Source organism: Triticum dicoccoides, chromosome 5A (genome assembly GCF_002162155.2).
Source record: "Triticum dicoccoides isolate Atlit2015 ecotype Zavitan chromosome 5A, WEW_v2.0, whole genome shotgun sequence".
NCBI classification, from domain to species: domain Eukaryota; kingdom Viridiplantae; phylum Streptophyta; class Magnoliopsida; order Poales; family Poaceae; genus Triticum; species Triticum dicoccoides.
Window position 1 is genome coordinate 636,185,103 of NC_041388.1, and position 23,106 is coordinate 636,208,208.

At 41.4% G+C, this 23,106-nt stretch overlaps 2 protein-coding genes across 2 annotated transcripts; one reads left to right on the top strand and one right to left on the bottom strand.

The window, feature by feature from the left end:
- Window positions 1-7,474: 7,474 nt before the first annotated feature.
- On the bottom strand, window positions 7,475-9,103 carry LOC119298686 (zinc finger MYM-type protein 1-like). Its single transcript, XM_037575982.1, has 3 exons — window positions 9,018-9,103; window positions 8,915-8,939; window positions 7,475-8,866 (listed from the first exon to the last, which is right to left on the bottom strand). Exons 1-3 carry the CDS (start codon window positions 9,032-9,034, stop codon window positions 7,475-7,477), a joined length of 1,434 nt encoding a protein of 477 aa, XP_037431879.1. The 5' UTR covers window positions 9,035-9,103.
- Window positions 9,104-14,201: 5,098 nt separating this feature from the next.
- LOC119300264 (aconitate hydratase, cytoplasmic-like) lies at window positions 14,202-16,177 on the top strand. Its single transcript, XM_037577285.1, has 4 exons — window positions 14,202-14,255; window positions 14,369-14,438; window positions 15,451-15,611; window positions 16,064-16,177. Exons 1-4 carry the CDS (start codon window positions 14,202-14,204, stop codon window positions 16,166-16,168), a joined length of 390 nt encoding a protein of 129 aa, XP_037433182.1. The 3' UTR covers window positions 16,169-16,177.
- Window positions 16,178-23,106: the final 6,929 nt, after the last annotated feature.

Below are 23,106 nucleotides of genomic sequence, written 5' to 3' on the forward strand. Positions count from 1 at the left end.
ACACCCTCTTCTTACTCAACAGATAAAGCACATCTCCTCTACTCCATTCAATGATTCAGTTTACATTGAACTACCTGAAGAGATATCACAGTATATTGAATCCAAATTCACATATATAAGTCTGACACAAGTAAGTTACCTTGCTGGTTTTCATCTGTTTTCTTAGCAACAATAAACTGTCATTCTCATTTTTTCATAGTTTGTTTAACAAGACATGCTCCCTCATTTTAACAGGACAAGATAATTCTTCAAATGCAAGCTCAAAAATTCTACATGAATATCATCCGGAACTCAGCATCTACACTGAAGACCTATGTAGATGATATGCATTGTTCATTCATCAAGACCTTGACATCTTCCAACAGCCCAAACCTCCAATTTAAATCAACAGTTTCAAAGAATACTTTCAAAGTACCCAAGACTGAACAATTTTTGGCAATAGAATCACCTGCAAATTTCCCAATGCTAGATGTTCCAACAATTGAAAATGAACAAGTCAGCATCAATGAAATTCTTCAGGAATTGGTCATAGATTTCACTCAGTCTATGAACATAACAAGCTCTAATCTCTCTCTACCTTTTAATGGTAGTCTACCATCTTTCGAAGAGCTTGCTTGTCCAGAATTATTTGTGAAGACATCAACTCAGAGAACAACACCTCCCACTGATGTTTTAGCTCTGTTGCATCGTAAGTTTTTCTTTCATAGCTCTTCTAAGTATCTTTTTTTCTTTGCACCAAAATAGATCATGAAATAAATAATCACAACTTTTTTTCTACAAGATACTTCTATGAATCAAAACCCCCAATTCAAAGAGTACAAGAAACAAAATTTTGCTTGCCATTGTTTAGATTCTTATTACCAGGAGAGCGTTTGGAAGGTCATTTCTCTTACCAAATTTCATTTTATCCAAAGTAATTTTTTCAGACATGTAGATGAACTGAGTTGTTAACATTTCCTATTCTTAATGTTGTCTTCATTTTTTTCAACCAGATTTCATGGATGGTGAACTGGATAAAGGCTCATTGACTGATGAAAATTTACTTGCAGCTCACAAAACTTTCAATAATACAATGCATGGTAATTCAAATGGAGAGGCTGGTACAGGCACTCAATATGAAGGCACATGTTCCCCTTCATTTGATGCAATTACCAATTCAATTGACATAGTTCAGAATGTTCCATTTGTATCTCGTGCCTCTAATGAGTTCAGCCTGCCAGAAAATCAGTATAGCATGCATTCCAATACTCATACCAACCTGAATGTCCCTGAAACTCAGAGCCCAATAAGGGGAATGGACTTCCTATCTCCGAAACACTACCCAAGAAATATTTCCACACCTATTGAAGATCCGTTGCTACTTCAAGCACTCGAACAACATGAAGCACATTCCAGTAAGTTTTCAAAAGCAGAAACTTCAACTTGGCAACAACGAGTGAACAATTCTTTCAAATCTGCGACACTAGTAATTCAAGAACCAAAAAAGGCTGGTAACCAGGCCATCTTTTCCGACGAAATTGAGAATGATTTCTACCAAACATTGGTTGGACTTCTACCCAAATTAACTTACAGGTATGTACAAAAATCATATGAATTTTTATGTGACATGTTCCACATAATTTCAACATAAAATAGTTTTCATATGCGATCCATACTGTTTTCTCATGATTTATTTTTCACTTTTCTTCATGATTTTCTCCTGCCATGAACAACCAAAGGATATTTGAGATTGAAGGAGTTTGGGTGGATCAGAAAACTATAACTCTATCATTCAAGCCTGGTGGCTGGATAAATCCTCGGGTTGTTGGGTGTTTTCCAAAACTAAAGAACAAAGACCAGCTGGACCGAGGAAGAAAAGGCCTCATGCGAAACAGCGAAATACTGGAGCACATTCTTAGCATTGACGACATGGTCAGCCTATATTTTGAATTCATCTCCTCAGTTATCACTTTCACATCATTGATATTTCATTTTCTTAACTATCAATGTTCTTCTGGAAACAAACATGCAGGAGAAGCTAATGAACCCAATGCTAAACATTCTGATCCTGCAAACCAACAAATCTTACAGGAAAGTAATGTTGGCTTCAGTTTATTGAATGCTTCCTTGGTAAGACAAGTTCTTTTGTACAAACTACTCTTATAGTTTTTCCTTCTTTAAAGAGTTACACTAATAGATTGTAACTTTGCACAATTCCTTAGGTAAAAATGCCCGTATTCAAGGAAAAACAATGGATTTTAATCATTGCTAACTTCAGAGCCAAATTTTTTGATATCATGAACCCATACTACAGTGGTGATTCATTCCTACCAGCAATTAACGCTGTTATCCACAACTTCAAGGTTTTGTTTGCTGCTACATACGAAAATTCTAGTTCTTTCAGCATAAGAAATTTCGAATCAAGATTTGTACCAGCTCCCAAGGTCAATTTCAGGTGGGTTCTCTATGGAAATCTCCCATTTTACAAGATTTAAACCAGCCACCAGCAACTTTTTGGTTCTTTCTCCAAAAAAGCAGATTAAAAGTAATTTAATTCACAATAATTTTCATACTAAGTATGTAACTGATTATTTTCATTTTTTTCTTTGACAGGTATGACTCAGGTATTTTCCTTCCTCAGTATGTTAGCAAGTACAAAGGTCTTGGTTTAGAAGGTTTCTCTAATGTAAGTAATAGTCATATCTTTTCTTTTTGGGTCATTACTTGTAACATATCAGCAATGAAGCAGCAACTTTTTCTAAAATACTGTAGGAGGATTTACATGCTCTACGTCAAAAATTCCTTTTCGAGATTGTTACTAGCAAGCACAATGAAATTCAGCTCCCATTAGTAACTTCTTTCCTGCAGAGACATGTAAGTTCTTTTTTTATTTTTGTTTCCCAATGACATAAAAGAGTTGTTTCTTTCTTAGAGATTGTTGTTTCCCAATTTCTTAGAGCATGTTCTTCTTTTCTTGTAATCACGTGTACGTTTCAACAGGGTTTCCGCATATTGAAGTGAAGCTTACTTGTTCTGCACATGACAGTAACCCGAGGTAAGTTCTCAAATCAACATGTAAGTTCAATTAACATCCTTATTCTTTCTATTCTGAAAGGTCTCATTAATTTTGTTAGTTAGTCTAAAAGGTTCAAGCAAAAAGAATCCCAACGATGAAATGTTCTGCCCCTGTGTTTCCAATTAACATATTTCTTCTTTCTATTCTGAAGGGTCTCATTAATACTGTCACCTTCAACGGAAGTTGCACTGGAAGATTCAACTCAAAGGAATACTTCGATGCGAAAAATGTTTCCTTAACGATAGAGCTATCTTTTTTTTGTCGAAATGGTCCAGTGATAGTTTTTTTGCAAGAAATTTGGGTGTAAACAATGTCTGGAAACAGCTGAAACATTTTTCTAAACAGGAAACCAATTCCTTTGGGAAAGATATTTCCCTTTTTAATTCTCTTAATGGTCCCAACGCAAGAATTTTTTTCAACTCAAAGGGACAATTCCATGAGGAAACTAATTTTTTAACATGGTTCCCTAGTTATATTTTCTTGCATTACATTCAATTTTTAATAAGGCTTAAATCTGCAAAACAAGTTTGCAAAGAAGCTCAAATATTTATATTATTATTTCCATGTATTTTTTCTGTATGTTTTTTCTTATACTGATTCTTTGTTGCACTTCTTCTTTTACTACTGTTTGTCAAGTTTATTGGAACTGTTCTTCCTTGGACAAAGAAACAGCTCTCTTTGTTGGAAAATAAGTTTGCAAAATAAGTTGTCATTATTTTTCTCTTTTATTGGAAACGTTCTTCCTTTTGACAAAGAAATAGCAGAAGCAACAGAGATAAACTGTAGAAGAAACGAAATAGAGAAACAAACACGCGCGAAACAGAGAAAGAAGGCGTCCGCGAAACAGTACGAACGGTTTTCAAAACGCGCGCCCAACAAAGAAACAGAGAAACACGGCCCAAACAGCCCACTATCGAACCCCCCTATGCGAACGCCCGACACTTTGACGCAGAATGCGTCGTATAGGAGTTCCCTAGGCAAGGGTGTCAATGAGGCGAACACGAGAGCGGCGTGGGGCGCAGTGAATGTTGGCCCAAAATTCACGAGGGTGAGTAAAAGAGGTTAACCAAATTTTAGTGGAGCCAATGTGGTTTGTTGCTTTGTGAATTGTACAAAGGCCCCAGAGGAGACAAGCATGACCTACGTCTCGCAGAGAGTGAGACATAGCTCTAGCGCAAGGCAACTGATTCGGCGGGTACGTAGAATAGAGGGCAAATCACCCATGCAGGGACTATGTGTCATACAGTCCAATAGCGTTGGCTCACTTACTCCGGTCACTAACTGGCATACAAGTTGTTTTCTTCTCACTCGACCTTGCTCGAAAAACTTTGGCCAATGCTTGTTCATGGACTTTTAAAAACATAAATGATAAATTAGGAAAATATGGTGAGGCTCCAGAAACTTTGGCCAATGTTTATGATAAATTAGGAAAATATGTGAATTTTTAAAAAAATTCAAAAAGTGCTAGTGAATTAAAAACATAAAAACATGTTCACCAACTAAAAAATATTTCCAAATTTCAATACTTGTTCATGGACTTATAAAATATTTTCCAATTTAATTTTTTAATTGATCATTAACTAATGTTCAAGGAATTATTTCTCCTTGAATTTAAAAGTTATTCTTGAATTTTTTTTAAAACATATTCATGCATTGGTAAAAAAGTCAAGTACTTTACAGGTATTCATGAATTTTAAAACTGCTTGCAATTTCTTTAGATGAACCATAAAAATGGTTCATAACTTTTGTAAAATTATTTGATTCTTTTTCAAAAATAAGACTAAAATGTTTACAGGAAATTTATTTATTTGTGATTTTTTTAAAAATTAAAATATAAGAAACCACAAAAAATGGAAAGGAAAAAATAAAACCAAAAAACCAGCAAAAATTGAAAGAAGTTACAAAAAAAACCAGGAATATGAAATATATGGGAAGCAGAAAGAATGTCGTGCATTAGAAAATGAGCAGAAAAAGACGACCTACCCATGTCGTTGGACAGGTGTGTGATTTGTACCATTAGCCTACGGGGGCAATATAGAGTGTGTGAGAATCGGTTGGTTGTACTATTCTGCAGTGGCTGGGCTTCTAGATTTTGGACATGGACTTCAGTGCATGGAAACCAACTTTATGAAAGGCATGGGGTCCAATATTTTTGGTGCCACTATGGACGCCGCTGTCGAAGTGGCGGCCGCTGATCTATATCGCTCTTTTTATGTGTTTCGTCGTTTTTTTATAACCTTCTCCCTGCTTTATTACGTTGCAATCAAAGTTACAGCATTCATCGAGAGAGGGATGGACACACTAGAGGGTTGATCAAGGAAGTTGTTTCAAGAGGACCCGTAACCAAATTCTATAGTTAATGAGCAACATTATTACCTTCCCTAGCTAGGACAGTGCACAAAAGAAACAACGGGGAAATCACACTTCAAATGGTAGCAATCATCAAAAATTGCAGTAGAGTGTTGAGTGTTCTAATAGTGGTTCATGTTGGTTGTTGTTGCTACCCAGGAAGTGGCGGTGCAAAACTGAAAGTAGATTAAATTGATAACATCCGTACGATCTAGTAGCAGAGTGTTCTTGTATTTTTTTTTTTGTGAATTTGACTTCAAAATTCAAAATATTTACAAGGAATGAGAACAATTAGTTTTCCGTTAGTGTTTGAGTGTATGTTCTTACTATACTTTTAACTTATGAATTGTTAGAACTTTTCTTCAGTTCGTGATTTTTATCTCTAGTAGCCAATGACCCAATGTGCATGCGTACGGTGGTACTTAAGCCGTGCCCGCACATATTAATGGATGGTATGGTGGAGTGGTACCATCACGTTAAGACAGTGCCATAGAGTGGCATATGCCAGGTCAGTGCACGCACGTACGATGAAAGCACGTGCAAGAAATTCTCATGTGCATCTGAATCACCATGTCCGAGCCAGTACGGCAGCCCACGGCGTGGCGCCGCTGATTCCTCCGCCGCCGTATCCGTCACCGAGCACGCCGAATGGGATGCTACTGCTCGCATATTCTCTCAGAGGGATATCTCCGGCTCTTTCGCCGCCGCCAGCTCTTCCACCGCCGCCGATCAGGCTGAGGCTACCCACTTTGCCTCCGACCCGGCCAAGCTGACCCGTGCCGTCGGGAACATGCCGGCTCCATGATTGTCCACAGACCAAGATGTGACTGCGGCCAAGCGGCTCCGTGCCACGCGGTATGTCCCCTATGCCCCCCACGCCCACGAACAGGTTCTCCTCATCCGCTGCGCCCATTTCTCCTGCAGCAGCGGCCGAAAGCGAGGCCTTCGCCTCACCCGGTCTTGTCCGCCGCCATGGCATGCACCGCAAGCGCGAGGCAGAGCAAGGGGAGGGATGTGACAGTGCTAGAGTGCTTCTTGGTATTGTGGAGCTCTAGATCCTACTCGCTCTCTCGTGTTGTTCTGTGCGTGAGAACACATGCTTCTGCTGATGCACTTGTGGTCTTTAAATAGTCGGTGGAGGAGAACACACGACGGACGGAAAGGGAGGGGTAGGTTGGGAGGGTGTAAATGTGGCGAGTGTTAGTGCTGTAGTGAATGCTTTTGCTTACAATCAGGTCTAAATTTTGCAAGAGCGGAGGTAGGAGAGGTAGACGAACAGATCCGTTACTCGTGTTTACTTATTTTTTGGGGCGATGCTTTTTTCCCCCTATCAAATGAAGACTGGGCTTCTGTGTGGGCGGCTCAAAGCACAACTTTGACAAAGTGCCAAGTCATCTTTATGCCAATTTTGTATTGTCAGGAGCAAGCCCACGCATATGCTGTTTACTTAGAAGAGTTTTTCTTAGCTGTTCAACTGCATCACCTTTCCTTTTTACTGCATACACATAGGCTGGTCACTGGCGAGCTGAGATATGCAGGCAAGAGCAGTGGCGGAGCCAGAACTTTTGTGGAGCCTGGGCAAGTTTAAGTCTAAACGTATAATTTAGAAATCAAGTCGGGTATTCGAATACACAACATGTAATATACCACCAAGCTTCGGATTCACAAATCCGCTCTAACAATGAAGTGAAAACATAACCATAATAATCACACAAAATTTCATTTAAAGTGAGCTAATATTCAATATCCGCTTCATAGACCAAATAAAGTTGGTACATGACAACAAAAGATACATAGCCAACCATGCATAGATACCAACTCGCCATGTTGCCAACAAAAGTAAAGCTATATATACATACATATGTCACTACATGTGACCGTGCAATTTCTTCCAGCACGGTCAAAAGCATCTCTCACTTGTTCATTTTTTGCCAACAGAAAGACACACAATCAGCCTAGAAGAACTGCAATACAAAAAATGAATTTTTAATTAAATAAGTTTAGTTGTGAGATGAGAAGTCGAAAGCTTGCAAGAATAGAGATGGTTGGAAGGAACATACCGACAGTGCACTAAAGAAAGTTACGAGGCAAATGCCCTTTCCGAGACCGCATTGCAGTAAATGTTCGAATAATATCCTTATCATCAACTGACTTGAATAACTCCCGCTCGGTGTAACATATCATCAAGTCATTGAACCATTCATTATTGATCTTGCTACGCAGTTTAGTCTTGATAATCTTCATTGCTGAAAAAGCTCTCTCAACAGATGCCGTTGACACCGGCAATATCAAAGCCAACTCAATAAGTTTGTATACCAATGGAAATACCAAATGTTTCTCAGTTTCAACCATCTTCATGGCCAAACTTTGAACACCATCACAAGTAGAAAAAGAAGCATGCCTTTTCACTTGGCTTATATAAGTGAGAAGCTGCTCTCTTATTGTTCCACGGTCATCATTGGAAAAGTCATCGTGATAAATTTCAGCAAGATGTGCAAGCTTGTCAACATTAAACTTTGAGAAAGAATGATTGGGGTCAAGACATGAGAAGCAATCAAGCACACCATTAGCTCCTTCACTAAAGCGGTGGTCCATCTCCACGCATATTTTGTCAATAGCAACATAAAAAATCTCTGCACGGTAATGGTGAAGATTAGTGATAGTCCTCCCTGCTCTCCTTGAGTGACCACGAACTGGTATTGCTTCATCCATGTTTGGCACTGGAATACTATTAGCAGCACAAAATTCTTGAACATCACAAAATAAATCATCCCAACCACTCTCTCTTAATGTTGCCAGCCGAGCTTTGACATCAGCCACTAATTCCATGGCAAGCACAATATTAAGATCTTTTCTTTGCAAGACTTTTGAGACCTCATTTGTGATGCCAAACAACTTCAACATAAGCTTTAGAATGAAAGCAAATTTAAAGCTCTCCATTTTTTCTATCAAACCTGCTGCTTGAGATGGCCCACGTCCATGTTCATCAACCGTACTAAGTACATGTAACACAGAGGACCACATTTGATTCAAACGAAGCAAAGTAGTATGATGGGAACCCCATCTAGTGTCACATGGCCTAGCAAGAGTAGATGATTGGTGCAAGCCCCTTCTTGTAGATATCTCACCACTCTCAAGTCTATCCAGAATATCTTGGTGTTGTGCCTCTGTCAATGCATCCCTTCTCTTGCAAGGTGTAGTTGTTGTGGTCACAATTAACGAGATGTACTCAAAGAAATCATGAATAGATGAGCAACCACTAGCAACAGAGACAACCACCAACTGCAAACGATGAGCATAGAAATGAACATAGAAAGCAAAAGGGTTTTCATCCATGATCTTTTTCTGCAAACCATTAAACTCGCCTCTCATATTTGAAGCACCATCATATCCTTGCCCTCGTATCCTTGAAATAGATAACTTATAATGATCAAGAATACCATAAAGAGCATTCTTTAGTGACTCGGATGTAGTATCTTTGACATGGTGAAGAGCAATAAATCGTTCCACAACCTTTCCTTTGTCATTCAAAAACCTATATAAAAAAGAAGGTTAGTGCACAACATAGAGAATAAATGACAAACAAATAACGAAAGAAAGTGAAATTACTAACCTCAACATCACCGCCATTTGCTCTTTCACAGATATATCACGTGATTCATCAATAAGCACAGAGAATTGTTTATCACCAAGCTCTGCCATGATCCTATGCACAGAGAACCGATCGGTAACTTAATTAACCAAAAATCTCCTCATCTCTGAAATTTAATGATCAAGTTTGAAGTTAGTTGCTAAACAAGCTACAACAAGTTCATAGTACATAATTCTTTGTATTCAGTTTGAAGGTAAGAAAAATTTGCATGAATACCAGTCTACAAGTTGTCGTCTTCTTACATACTTTGATTTTGTAGTTCGAATAGCCAACAAACAAATACAATTTCTCTCTAGTAATGAATTCATGATCATCCCCAACGATTTCCCCCTAAATTTAAGCCCTAACCCCTAAGTCCGACCTTGAAATCTCAGACCATGTATAATCAGTATCTCGATCCATACTTCACATCAATCCTACTTCCCAGACCAAGTATTTAGACTTCAAAGATGAGAGATCCTTGGACCTAAATTTGATGGAGATTTCTTATCGAAGGAAGCCGAGTCGAAGCCAAAGCCAGATGAGAGGAAGGAGAGGTTGAGGAACGACTGGAAGCATAGACTGCGTGGTAGCCTGGTGTCGCTCGCCGCCGGTGCCGGAGCCGTCTAGGGTTCAGCCGCCGCCGCTGCCCTCTGTCGCCCAGTCCCTGCGCTAGTCGTGCGTGACAAACGAAGAGACACGAGAGAGAAAGAGAGAGAGAGAGAGAGAGAGAGAGTTGGAGCGACCGAAGGAAGCCAGCGCCCCTTTGTTTCTTTGTTTCGGCGGCCTGGGCTGATTGCATGTAGGCATGTAGCCACATACTAATCCATTTGTTGATTATTGGGTTGTGAACCTGAGAGAAACGAAGGCCCAGTACTTTTTTTGCCCGGGTAAATTAAGTTACCGATCAGTTTAGCCCTTTATTTAATCTGTCTATCGCTGCTGCTAGGAAAAAGCGAGCCCGGGCAGGTGCCCAGGGTCGCTGGGCGATGGCTCCGCCACTGGGCAAGAGAGAAAATTGGGGATGGACATGGAATTGTGTCGCCGCAACTGGGTACCAGGAAATTGTTGGTAATGTTGATTGTTAGATCAAGTGACAAAGTTTGGAGTGAACATCAGAGAAAACCATGGTACAACTTAGGCAATGAAGTTGGGACTACTTGAGGAAAACCCTCCTTTCCAAGAAAAATATGTTTGGACTATTTTAAACGTTACTCACTCGTTTTCCCACATAACTTAAATTCACTACAAGAAATATGTCAACTTATGACCTTCTGTCAGTGACCCTCGAAGAATTGGTCATAAATTTATGACCATTTTAGACCAATTTGTCAAAAGCTGTTCAGGGGGCTTCAAACCCTAAACCATTGTGACCATTTTGGTCAGAAAGGTCGTAATTTCCTTACACGAAATGGTCACAAAGCAAATAGTGCTAGTCCGCTGCCTTATTTCTAGTTGTTAATGACCAATATAGATGGTCATAGCCTTGTAGATTGTGGTGGGTTGTGATGACTAGGCGCCATCTCATCAGTTTTGCCTATGTGTCATGTCCATGTGGCAGTTTTTGCCCTAGGTTGTGAAGCAACCTATGTTTCTATCATTCCCAAAATTCTCAAAAAAATCTCATAAATTCTTTGGGTCATATCTTCATCAAATATGTAAAAATCCTTCCTTGCCTAGTTCAAAACTAATTCAACAATATTCATTTTCCTATTATGTTCACAACAACACTTTATGAAGGAAGTGCTATTTATATATTCTTGATTGCCCTAGGAATTTTTGGGCACTCTTCCCTATCCAAATCATTCCCGCATGACAAAATTCAGCTCCATTTGCCTAGCAAATCTTCCTCGGCAAATTTCCAAAGTTTTTGTCCACCTAGAAGCATTGTGAAGGAAGTACCTTTTATATCTCTAAATGACATGAAATTCATACAGTTTCTTCATATGCCCAAATTATCACCCTCCTCCAAATTGCAGCTCAGTCAAATCATTTATGTGAGCCCAGGTTCAATTTATATTTTATGGCCAAATTGGCACGTTGCAAAGCAAGTGTTATATAGACCCCTCCTATTACCCTCAAACTTTTTGGGCACTCTTCTATACCCAAATAATTGCCACATGATAATATTCAGCTCAATTTTCCTAGTAAATCTTTCTCGGGAAATTTCCAAAGTTTCTACCTAGAGAGAAGCTTTGTGAAGTAAGTACTAGCTAGGCTTACCCAAACGATCTGAAAATTGACCAGCGCATGACCATACCTAAGTAACTTATCTACACCAATTTTGAGCTCATTTCATTCATCCAATCTCTCTCACTAGTTTTCCCAAGTTTCTGTCCATAGAAGAGCATTGTGAAGGAAGTACTACTTTGGCATGTCCAAATGGTATCAATTTTCTACCATGCTTTCCTATGCCCAAATAACCATCCTCCACAAAATTTTAGATCAATCCATTCATTATTTTGAGCCCAGCTTCAACATTCATATTTTTGTCCAGCGTGGTACTTTGCAAAGCAAGTACCACCTAGGATCCTCCTTTTGAGCTAAAAATTTGTGAAGACATTCTCCTTACTAAATTATCATGTGCATTTCCCGTACCGCTAATCAAACACTTGACCGCTAATTCATGTTTGAGCATCGATCAGTCTTCTCGTGAGAGTCTTATGTTGTAATTTTCTTCCTAGCACCAACTTGGGGAGTGCCCAACCCACTAGACATGCATAAGCCTCCCAGAACACATGGCAACATTACGGTCACACGGTGACCACGCGACGGGCATGCGAGTTTACGCGCTCTAGAGTTGGGGCCCTCGGCCACCGCCCAAACCTCGACGTATCGCCACCAAACCATGTATTTATGATTAAATAGGTCCTTATGTAACTATATATGATTTTTGGAAAAAATTAATAGCAAACTATGAGGCAGCTGCAGTTCAAATTTGCCCCGCTTCCAACTGAATCGGCGGAAATTTGTCTTTTTCACGAGAGGTGGATCAAAAAAATTTACACCCAACCATTTTGTCAATTGTGCATTAAATATGGCGTAGTATTTTATAAAAATGATTTGGTCCAATTTTGCAACAATTATTTGGTAGTTACTTCACAAAAAAACCTCCTTTCGGGCACTCGAAAAATGGAAAATGGTTTTTTCGTCCAACGAAAATGAAAACTTCCTTAGGCAACATTGTTTGCCATTCCTATATGCACCCTTGTGCACAATATGAGATCATTTGAACAAAGTATGACATGAATGTGGCCATAAGATTGATCATTTGGCTTGAAAGCCATTGATCTCCACACATGATAGCTTGTTTCTGAGAACACTTTTTTAAAATAATTGCCATATTACAAGTTTGTTATTTTTCCTAGGAACTTGGCCACATATGATGAAACAATGCGAAGGTTTCCCAAATTTTTGATTTTTTTGAATTTTTTATGCCCGTTTCAAAATGCGATCAAAACGGCGGGAATGACCGTTCCTAGCTAGTGGTTGAATCTTGGAATTTTGTTGGTGTTTCTCTGATTAAATAGATACTTATGTACCTAGAAATGATTTTTGGAAAAAATAAATAGCAAACTATGAGGCAGCTGCAGTTCAAATTTGACCCGCTTCCAGCTGAATCGTCGGAAATTTGTCTTTTTCACAAGAGGTGGATCAAAACTTCTGACAGCCAACCATTTGGTCAATTGTGCATTAAACATGTCCTAGTATTTTACAAAATTGACTTGGTACAATTTTGCAACTAATATATGGTAGGCCCTTCACAAAAAAATCTCTTTTCGGGCACTCGAAAAATGGAAAATGAATTTTTCCTCCAAAGAAAATGAAAACTTCATTAAGCAACATTGTTTGTCACTCCAATATGCACCCTTGTGCACAATATGAGATCATTTGAACAAACTATGCCATGTATGTGGCCATAAGATTGAGCATTTGGGTTGAAAGCCATTCATCTGCACACTTGATAGCTCGTTTCTGAGAACACTTTTTTAAATATTCGCTGTATTACAAGTTTATAGTTTTTTCTGGTAACTTGGTCACATATAATGACGCAATGCGAAGGTTTTCCAATTTTTTGATTTTTTTTGAATTTTTTATGTCCGTTTCAAAATGCGGTTAAAACAGCGGGAATGTCCGTTCCTAGCTAGTGGTTGAATCTTGGAATTTTTTTGGTATTTCTCTGATTAAATAGATACTTATGTAACTAGAAATGATTTTTGGAAAAAATAAAGAGCAAACTACGAGGTAGCTACAATTCAAATTTGACCCGCTTCCAGCTGAATCGGCGGAAATTTGTCTTTTTCACCAGAGGTGGATCAAAACTTCTAACACCCAACAATTTGGTAAATTGTGGTTTAAATATGTCCTAGTATTTTAGAAAATTTATTCAGTACAATTTTGCAACAATTATTTGGTAGGCCCTTCACAAAAATACTAATTTTGGGCACTCGAATAATGATTTAAAATAGCTACAAAGATTAAAAATTGCATGCAAACTGGCTATCATCCATAAAATATGGTCTAAATTGATAGAAAATTTTAGTTGTGCCATTTTGCAAAATATTTTTGATAGCTGCTTCACAAAACTCTCCTAGTTTTAGTACTTAGAAACTATTCTAAATCATAATTTTTCTGAGCCAATCAGAGCTCTTCACACGGATCACCCCACTTAACCGATCTGGACCGTCCACATCCGACGGATCCAACGTCTCTCAGGTCCTTTCTCAACCCAACCCAACCCAAACCCTAGCATCCCCCCTCTCCTCGCTCGATCCAGATCTCGCTCCCCTCGTCTCCCACATCGCCGCCGCCACCCACCCCGATCCCATCCCTCCCCTTGTCTCTCCTCGCTGTCTCACCCGATGGAGAGAGAGCGAACGAGAGCTCGCCTCCTCCCTTCCAGATCACCGCCGCTGCCTCCCTCCGACGGAGCTCACCGCCGTCCATGGCCTCCCCCACGCCCTCCTCCTCTCGCCCCTCCTCTTCCCTCACCAGAAGGGAGAGAAGAACCCGAGGGAGGGAGATCCAACGCGATCCAGCCTCGGTCCACACTTGGGAACCAACGCTGAATACGTCTGAATGGAGAACGCCCGCCCTCGCCTCGCTCCTCCGGCCCGCCCACCAACCTACCCGGGCCCCGATCCGCGCGGAGGGGGGGGGGAGGAAATGGCGGTGGTCCTCGCGTGGCTCAACGCCAGGGTCGTCGATCCCCTGCTGCAGGTCATCCAGAGGTGAGGCCCCAGCCGCCCGGCTATAGTTTCTGTTTCGTCCGGCCGCGCCGGCATCTGGTCGCCGGTTTCATCACTTCTACTTTGGTGGTTGGCCGGTGTAAGGGCGCGGAGCCGAAGCAGCTGGCCTTCTCCGCCGCACTCGGCGTCACCATCGGGGTCTTCCCCATCTGCGGTACGTGCGTGGTTGCTACTGAATCCCCTACCCCTACCTCTCGTCGACCAAAATTTATCTGCGGTTAGCCTAGTCTAGATTCGATTGCTCCATACACATGGCGTGTCGGCGCAGCAATACAGTAAATAGGATCCGATGTGTGCGTGTGCGGCCATAGTTGAGGAGAGCACGGCTCAGTTCCTGGGAAACACACGGCTGCACGCCACCATGCTGCCATAAGCCCTTCATTTACATCTCCAGGAGTCCAGGACTCCTTCCCAAGTGATGGTCCACATCTACAGATGTAGATGCCTGTTAGGATGCGGAGTAGAGTATTCTCAGAGCCTAACTGTTCCACTAGCCAGCCCACTATTGGTACCAGATTGATAGCAGCAGTATCATACAGTATATGGAATAGGATTCAGCGTATATGTTAAAATAGAACATGTCCGTACGACGCAAGCTCAAGATACTACTACTAGTAGTGACAGTATAGCTGTATAGTAGTGTGGATCAGGGTATGTTTTCGCAATTCTGCTGTTGACAGTATTTTATTTTCATTCATCGAAAAGGAGTGGTGCTGCCGGCTGCTATGCTAGTGTGCAATGCACATGCTGGAGATGCAGATGCATTGGGGGTGTCTGTGTGAAGAATATTCCCAGCGATCGGTCGGCAACGCAACCTGACATGCGTGAAAACTTACTTGAACAACACGCCCTTCTGTCATTTATGTAAGATTCCACCGTGATTGGCTCTTAGAATATCTTGCATCGGCCGGTGAAGTTACACATAAATAAATACTCTAGGACATGATTTGAACTTGTAAAGGCGTACGGAGAGCACCGAACTGTCATTTATATACCACGCGACGTTCCTGCTCAAAAACTAGGACGGTAGCTTCAGGTTTGAAATGTTCCTGTTCAATTCTGACGGTGGAATTAGTCTCTGGATGCGTTGTTTTCTAGTCAGTTTTTTTTGTATATCACTGAATTATGTGAATTGCCGAAGGTTTAACCATCACTTTGTTTTCCAGATCGACTACCCTACTCGATAAGTATTCTGCTCGAGTCGGCAATCAGAAACTGCGACGAGTTCCAGGTCACGGGGAAGGACGTTGAGAAGATCCTAGACTGGGAGAACAGTGCCACCAAGCAAGTCGAAATCCCGTTCAAGCCAGCCCGTGTCCTCCTCAAGGTATTGATCCTGATTCCTGCCATCGTCTCCACTTCTTTTGTTCCAAGTTGTCCAGTTGCCGTGAAAGAATATATGTGAGTTGGAAAGATTCGAGTCAATAGCTTTTGATGGCAGGAATATTGGAAATGGAGGTCCCCTTTCCTATCCTTTCAAGAAAGTGTAGTTCCCCAATAACCATGTCTTATTCCCATTATGTATGTGATGTATGATTGCTGCTGTCACCTGGATTTTTAAAGATAGATATCGTGCGCCAGTAGGTGATAGGTTTCTGTATAAGATTAGCTGCATCGTCATCACATATTCTTCTTCTATTTGCAATTATAAAAGTCAACACTTCTATTTTAATCTGGCAAGCGGTACTGTAAGCTGGATACATTGCTTATTTTATTCTGATACGTTTCTGCTAGGATCTTATCTTCAATTTATTCACTTAATCATTTGTCTCTTTATAGGATTTCACTGGTGTCCCAGCAGTTGTTGATCTTGCTTGTATGAGGGATGCTATGAGCAAACTTGGGAGTGACCCGAACAAAATTAATCCTCTGGTGAGTTCATAGACCAGTGGTCACATTTACTATCTCCTTGTCTTAATAGCTTCTTGGGAATATATTTGACATTCAAACCTTTGTTCTTTTTCTTGGTGTTTACAGTTGCTGATGAGTAGAGGCTGGTCGAATCCTTGATGTCCTACATTGCCTGCTATCTTATTCAGTTTTTTTCTTCCCTGTATCTATCAAGCTTAGTCATGTTTACACACAACTTCAGTAAATGGCATTGTATATGTTTTTCTCAGTAAATGCAATAAACACAAGCTATTCAGATTACTTAACTGAATTTGTTATATGCTGCAATTTTAACTGAATTAGAGCACCTAAACTGTTAACTGAACATGTGCGCAGAATATGTTAACTGAATTTCTGCAGTAAACATGTTATCTGAAATTCTGTAATGATGTTAACTGATGTGAGTTTGTGCACTTGATGTTTTATACTTGGAAGACAAATGAACTTGTTTTGGTTATACCTCTCCCTGTTAATTATGGGTGATTTCCTTCTTTCAAATTATACATGTTCTGTTTTGAGCTATCTCTCTGCCTGGTAATAAAAGTATGTGCATTGGTTGATATTTAGTATTCGTATGTCTAGTTCATGATGATGGTCACTTGCGGCAGAGGCACCGATATTTTGGTGTCTAGATATTCGTCGCCGATAACTAAGCACGCAATGCTTGTATATACCGAGTTTTTACTGCCTAGTAGTGAGCACACCTAGCCCCAGTCACCTACTTCAATCAAAGAAACTAAGAATGTTCATACTAATTTGAAAAGTATCTCATGCTTGATGCTTATACACTTGCATACACATCCCTCCTCCTATTCCTCCTCTCGTCTCCCACAATCTGATTTGTGTGTGCATTTATTTTTGCAGGTTCGTGAAGAGGCCAATCTGGTGTTGTGAAAGAAGGGGGCTGTCCATGGAGAAGATCCCGCGGCGAGCTCCTTAGGGTAGGTTATCCCACAGATCTCCTCAATTGGGATGTGAAGAAGCAGAACTTCTGTTTGTTCGGGAGCTGCTTTATTATATCAAATGCACCAGATACTTACGATTTCTCTTATGATCTTGTGGCTGGGCTAGAGAAAAAACAGAGTTGCATATGATTTCTAGGTACTAGTAGTCTAAAATGTTGGCCTATCTAGTGTACTGTAGGAACCTGTTGTAATCCCTTCATATATACTGCATGCTCACTTTGGATAGAATTGGAGTGAGATATAATTGGAGTGAGCAGATCACTATAGGACTAAGGAAAAATCAAAAAGTATGTGTAGGAAAATATCATCGTTCTTGCTCACTTTGCAAAAATGACGAGTACTAGAAATTGCCCCCTTTCACTAATATTTGCTGTTTGCTGATGGTTATACGTATTTTGCTTAATCTATTATGATTCATGCACACAGGTTGGCTAGAAATAGCCCTGGTTATAGATATTTTTATTATTTTATACATTAATGTATGCTGTTATTATTTGTATGTGTGATGCTTTCAGCCTGTTTTACTGTTTCCTCCTCGATTGATCTATTCATGTAATGTTCTGTTCTTGTAGGAAGACAAGTTGTCGCACCTGGAGAACTTGCCCATCAAAGGGAGCAATGAAGACATTGTTAGGATAGTACCAAATGTGCTACTACATGTTGAACAATGTTATGTAGTAGTGAGATAAGGCAAATTATGTAGACATTGTTAGGACAGTACCAGATGTGCTCCTACGTGTTGAACAATTCCTGTGTAATGAAATTTTGTATTCCCTGTGTACATGTTGCTTTAATGCCAGATTGTGAAAATTACTCAATTGCCATGATAGTACCGGGCCTGAATAGGCCATGACCCAGAAACAAACGTGCTACAAACGTGGTCTGGAGTGAAAAGGCCATGGCCCAAACAAAGGCAACGGCCCAAAGATAAAAAGGCTATAATGTTGGGCTAGGCCCATGAAATTGACCAAAAATTGACATGAAAAAATATATAGAAAGGCCGAATTGTTGGGCTAGGCCCATGTAGAAAATCGAATTGGACCGGGCTGAATCTTGTGCCACGTCAGATTGCCACGCTGGATGCCTACGTGGCCTGGGGAGGTTGCTAGTGACCAAAACGCCACAGTAGACGTAATTTGGTCATAAACGTCTTTGACCATTCCAGAAGAAAGGTCGCTATAGTCAGTTTACGACTGCCAGCTTTTGACCTTCTGTTTTTGGTCATAAAAAGGTCGTAAATGGAAATTTGTGACCTTTCAGTGACCAATAATGATGGTCACAAGTTGACATATTTCTTGTAGTGATTATACAAATATTGTAGGGCCAATGCTCACCTTGACTCCAATGTTTCGTAACAAAAGAACCCCTATAAGGTTCATCTTGGCCCCACTATCTCTTTAGAAAGAAAAACAAAAGTGACCTGAAGCTCCACAATTGATTAGAGCTTAAACAATTCATAACTTCACTAGTGGAGAAAAGACAACATTGTAAAGCACTTTCACATTAATATTGGCCAACATATACCAACAGGTTCTTTAAAACCTCATTAGAGCATCTCTAGCAGATCCTGTAAATCACGGTACCATAAATTTCGTTTACGGGATAATATAAAACTATTTTGCGGTACCATGGAAGGCACAACAGAGCAGATCCTTCAAGCACACTGCATAACTTGAACATAGAAGATACACATAGTTCCCGCCACCAAAGTTCGCCGGAAGTTCATCGCACAAACTTAAAACATACTAGATTAAACCAAATCTAAACTACTAATCCTTCTTCTATTTTTTGACCGGACTACTCATCCTGCTTCTTGACATGGAGATGGAACTCCATCGCGCAGTTGGAGACAACGAAGGCAAGGTTGAACTCCTCCTTGGCTGCCTCGAGAAGCGTGGCGACGCCTTTTTCTCCAGCCACGATCACCTCCTTCACCTCGGTGAGCTCGTGCTCCACCTCGCGGAAGCACTTGGTGGTCGGCCAAAAGATGTCGTGGAGGAGAAATCCCTCCACTCCCTCCGGCCGCCACTAGGAGAGGTCGTCATGCTCCCTCGCCTGCAGGCACCGCCATTCCTCCACTGTGGGGCGGATGGCAGAGCTCCCGGCCTCATCGTCGTGGTCGGCTCGCTTGTGCGGCTGCGAGCCCCCCCCCCTCGCCCACCACGCCCGCGTCCCTCGCTCGACATTGAGGCGGTCGAAGAGTTACTGTGCATGCGAAAAACACCGGCCGGGGGAGAGAGAGAGAGAGACATTGCGTCATAGGAGGGTTAGGGATTTACCAGATAGGAACCCTAAAACGTGCCAGATCCGGTAAAAGCATCTTAGTAGACCCCGTATAAGCTCGCGGGCCTTAAAATCCCTGCCGATTTACAGGATACGTGAAAAGTTCGTCCCGAGCAGATCCTGTTAAAATAGCTCGTCTCGTAAAAATATACAGGCACGTAAACCCTTTTTTTACTCCTTGTTTGTTGGTGAGGAGTTCCTATAGCGATGGCGGGTTTCGAGGTTTGCTTGATGACATGCGAATTGAAGGGGATAACAAGGAAGAGTCCAGCAGCACCTTAGGGAGCTCAGGGAACATATGTATGAGTTAGGCGCTAACCGAAAGAGAGGGGGTCGGGGCACGGCGTCGGTAGATCGAACTCGGGGAAGGCGAAAAGGGCACTGACGATGTAGAGGTTCCTGCATTAATTCCTTCTAGGAGGACGACGAACAAGGCTAGGAAAATCTCCGTGACACGACCACTGATCCCGGAGAGGTCACTCACTGCACAAACAATGACCTGCGGTGGTGATTCCGCAAACTGGGGGCCGCGTGCTTCCTTGATGTCCAGGACGGGGGAATCGACTAGATCTTGAGGGAAAATGAGATCATGATGATGCAGGCACACCGCATGGCCCCTCAGGCGGATTCTGGCAGGCTTCTGTGGCGACCAGGGGCAGGGTTGTCCCTGCATCCCTTCCCACATGGCACCACGGAGGAAGGCAACGCAGGCCGAGGCTCGAGTAGGCAGGACCTCGCGAGGTTGGGAGTTGTCCCCGGGCGTTTCCCTTCACCGAGAGGTCCACCAAAGTGAGACTGAGTGGCTAGGCAAGGTGGCGCGTCGAGGTGTTCCCGGCGGCCACGCAGCCTGCTGAAGGAGATGCCGATCGCGACAAGGGAAAGTGTGAGATTGAGGATTTGAGAAAAAAAGATTTGATTTTTTCATTTAGACTGACATGTGGCTCCCATGTGTCATAACACCAACTTGCCAGTCAATCTGAAAGAGTTTGACTATGGTGCCACATGAATGCTCACAAGTGGGCTATCCCTTACATAACATGATTTAATTTCGGGGAAATCAAGGCGTCGCCAATGCATAGCCTTAGGGTGATGCACCGTAGTCAATATTTTAAATAGCAGATAGCGGGCTGATAGTTGAGTGGGTTACGCATAGCGGAATGCGGATATCAGACGATATTGCGGGTCCTATGTCCATAGCGGATTTCTAAAAGCACTAGATTATTGTATATATTTCTATACCATTAACATAAGGTAATGCCATTTAATTACAGCAATAGCAGTCCCTATTGCGGTAGCGCTGTTGCGGATGCAATAGCGAGCTCTATCTTCGCTATTTAAAACTATGCCTGCAGGCCATGTAGGATCAGATATCAGGAGAAATATGTTGGACTAATGTAGCGGGATCCTTTGCAGGGGCGGATGCTTGGAGAGAAAAAGTATGGTCCGATGCAAAAAGCTGAAAAAGTTGAAGTAAAAAATAGAGATGCATGAAATACATGTGTAGGGGAGTCTCTATTTTCTATTCCTTGATAAGGCACATTAATGGTAGCTTGCATTAGGTAGAAAAATATCAATGTAGATGTCTCAAACTATTTTTTCTCATGAGGCATATGTATTCATATGCCATCACAGTTTATGACTTCAGTGACTAACGCGAATTCGTAGGTATTTGCAAATATTAAAGCAAAAGTGCTAGTTTTTTGACTATCAATCAAAAGTGATAATTCTGTGACACATACCTGCAAAGTGGTAGTTTTTTTGCTAAATACTCAAACCGGAAGGACTTCCGGCAATAATTACCAAGTGATCTTACTAGTCGTTGCAGACTTATTACTTTCACACAAGTGACTTGGAGCATCTACAGCCGCAATCTGCAAATCCAGGCGAGCACTGATTGACACTTCTTAAATCTTATTGTCCACATCTGTGTATCTTATTTCTGGTACCCTATGTTCATACTAAAGCATGCAACGTAGAACTAAACAACGTAGATCTTCAAACAAACATAGAATTGGATATAGAAATGTACATCCCGATCACAAAAAGATCACCAATGGATCTCCAAAAAAATGCCAAATTTCACATAATTCACATAAACGACGGAGAAGTTTAAATTGGATTACTAAAAACTTGAAATAAAAAATGAAGACGGCGGAGCTTCACCACTTCCTCACCGGTCCTTTGCCCTTCCGGTCACCGGCGCAGCTATAGGCGTCGGCGGCTGGTGGAGGATCGTCCGAGTTGTCGGACGAGGAGCCTTGGTCATCGTAGTCGTCGGAGGTGTCGGCGAGGATGATAAACCCTTTCAACCGCCAGACGGACCTGTCATCCTGCTGGTTGAGCTTCACGAGCCGAGCCGCCTTCGCTGCCTCACGCTTGGACTGCTCAATGGCAATCCGGAACGCCTTGGCGTTCTTCCGGCGGAGCCGCCACGTGTTGCTACCTCTTGAGCACTTGCGTTGGTTTTCCCTTTAATAGGAAAGGGTGATGCAGGAAACTAGCGTAAGTATTTCCCTCAGTTTTTGAGAACCAAGGTATCGATCCAGTAGGAGGCCACGCACGAGTCCCTCGCACCTACACAAACAAATAAATCCTCGCAACTAACACTATAAGGGGTTGTCAATCCCTACACGGTCACTTACGAGAGTGAGATCTGATAGATATGATAAGATAATATTTTTGGTATTTTTATGATAAGGAGAAATAAAAGATGCAAAGTAAAATAAAAGGCAAAGGAAATAACTAAGTATTGGAAGATTTAATATGATGGAAGATAGACCCGGGGGCCATAGATTTCACTAGTGGCTTCTCTCAAGAGCATAAGTATTCACGATGGGTAAACAAATTACTGTTGAGAAATTGACAGAATTGAGCATAGTTATGAGAATATCTAGGTATGATCATGTATATAGGCATCACGTCCGAGACAAGTAGACCGACTCCTACCTGCATCTACTACTATTACTCCACACATCGACCGCTATCCAGTATGCATCTAAAGTATTAAGTTCAAGAGAATAGAGTAACGCTTTAAGCAAGATGACATGATGTAGAGGGATAAACTCATGCAATATGATGAAAACCCCATCTTGTTATCCTCGATGGCAACAATACAATACGTGCCTTGCTGCCCCTACTATCACTGGGAAAGGACACCACAAGATTGAACCCAGAACTAAGCACTTCTCCCATTGCAAGAAAGATCAATCTAGTAGGCCAAACCAAACTGATAATTCAAAGAGACTTGCAAAGATAACCAATCATACATAAAAGAATTCAGAGAAAATTCAAATATTGTTCATAGATAAACTTGATCATAAACCCATAATTCATCGATCTCAACAAACACACCACAAAAGAAGATTACATCGAATAGATCTCCACAAGAGAGGGGGAGAACTTTGTATTGAGATCCAGAAAGAGAGAAGAAGCCATCTAGCTACTAACTATGGACCCGAAGGTCTAAGGTAAACTACTCACACTTCATTGGAGAGGCTATGATGATGTAGAAGCCCTCCGTGATGACGGCCCTCATCGGCGAAGCTCCGGAACAGGCCCCAAGATGGGATCTCGTGGATACAGAAAGTTACGGCGGTGGAATTAGGGTTTTGGCTCCGTATCTGGTAGTTTGGGAGTACGTAGGTATATATAGGAGGAATGAGTACGTCGGTGGAGCAACAGGAA

Coding starts and splice junctions, on each gene's coding strand:
- LOC119300264 (XM_037577285.1), top strand. CDS start 14,202: ATGGCGGTGGTCCTCGCGTGGCTCAACGCCAGGGTCGTCGATCCCCTG. Junction 14,256..14,368: donor TCGTCGATCCCCTGCTGCAG/GTCATCCAGAGG, acceptor GGCCGGTGTAAG/GGCGCGGAGCCGAAGCAGCT. Junction 15,612..16,063: donor CAGCCCGTGTCCTCCTCAAG/GTATTGATCCTG, acceptor GTCTCTTTATAG/GATTTCACTGGTGTCCCAGC.
- LOC119298686 (XM_037575982.1), bottom strand. Junction 8,867..8,914: donor TGAATGACAAAGGAAAGGTT/GTGGAACGATTT, acceptor ACTACATCCGAG/TCACTAAAGAATGCTCTTTA.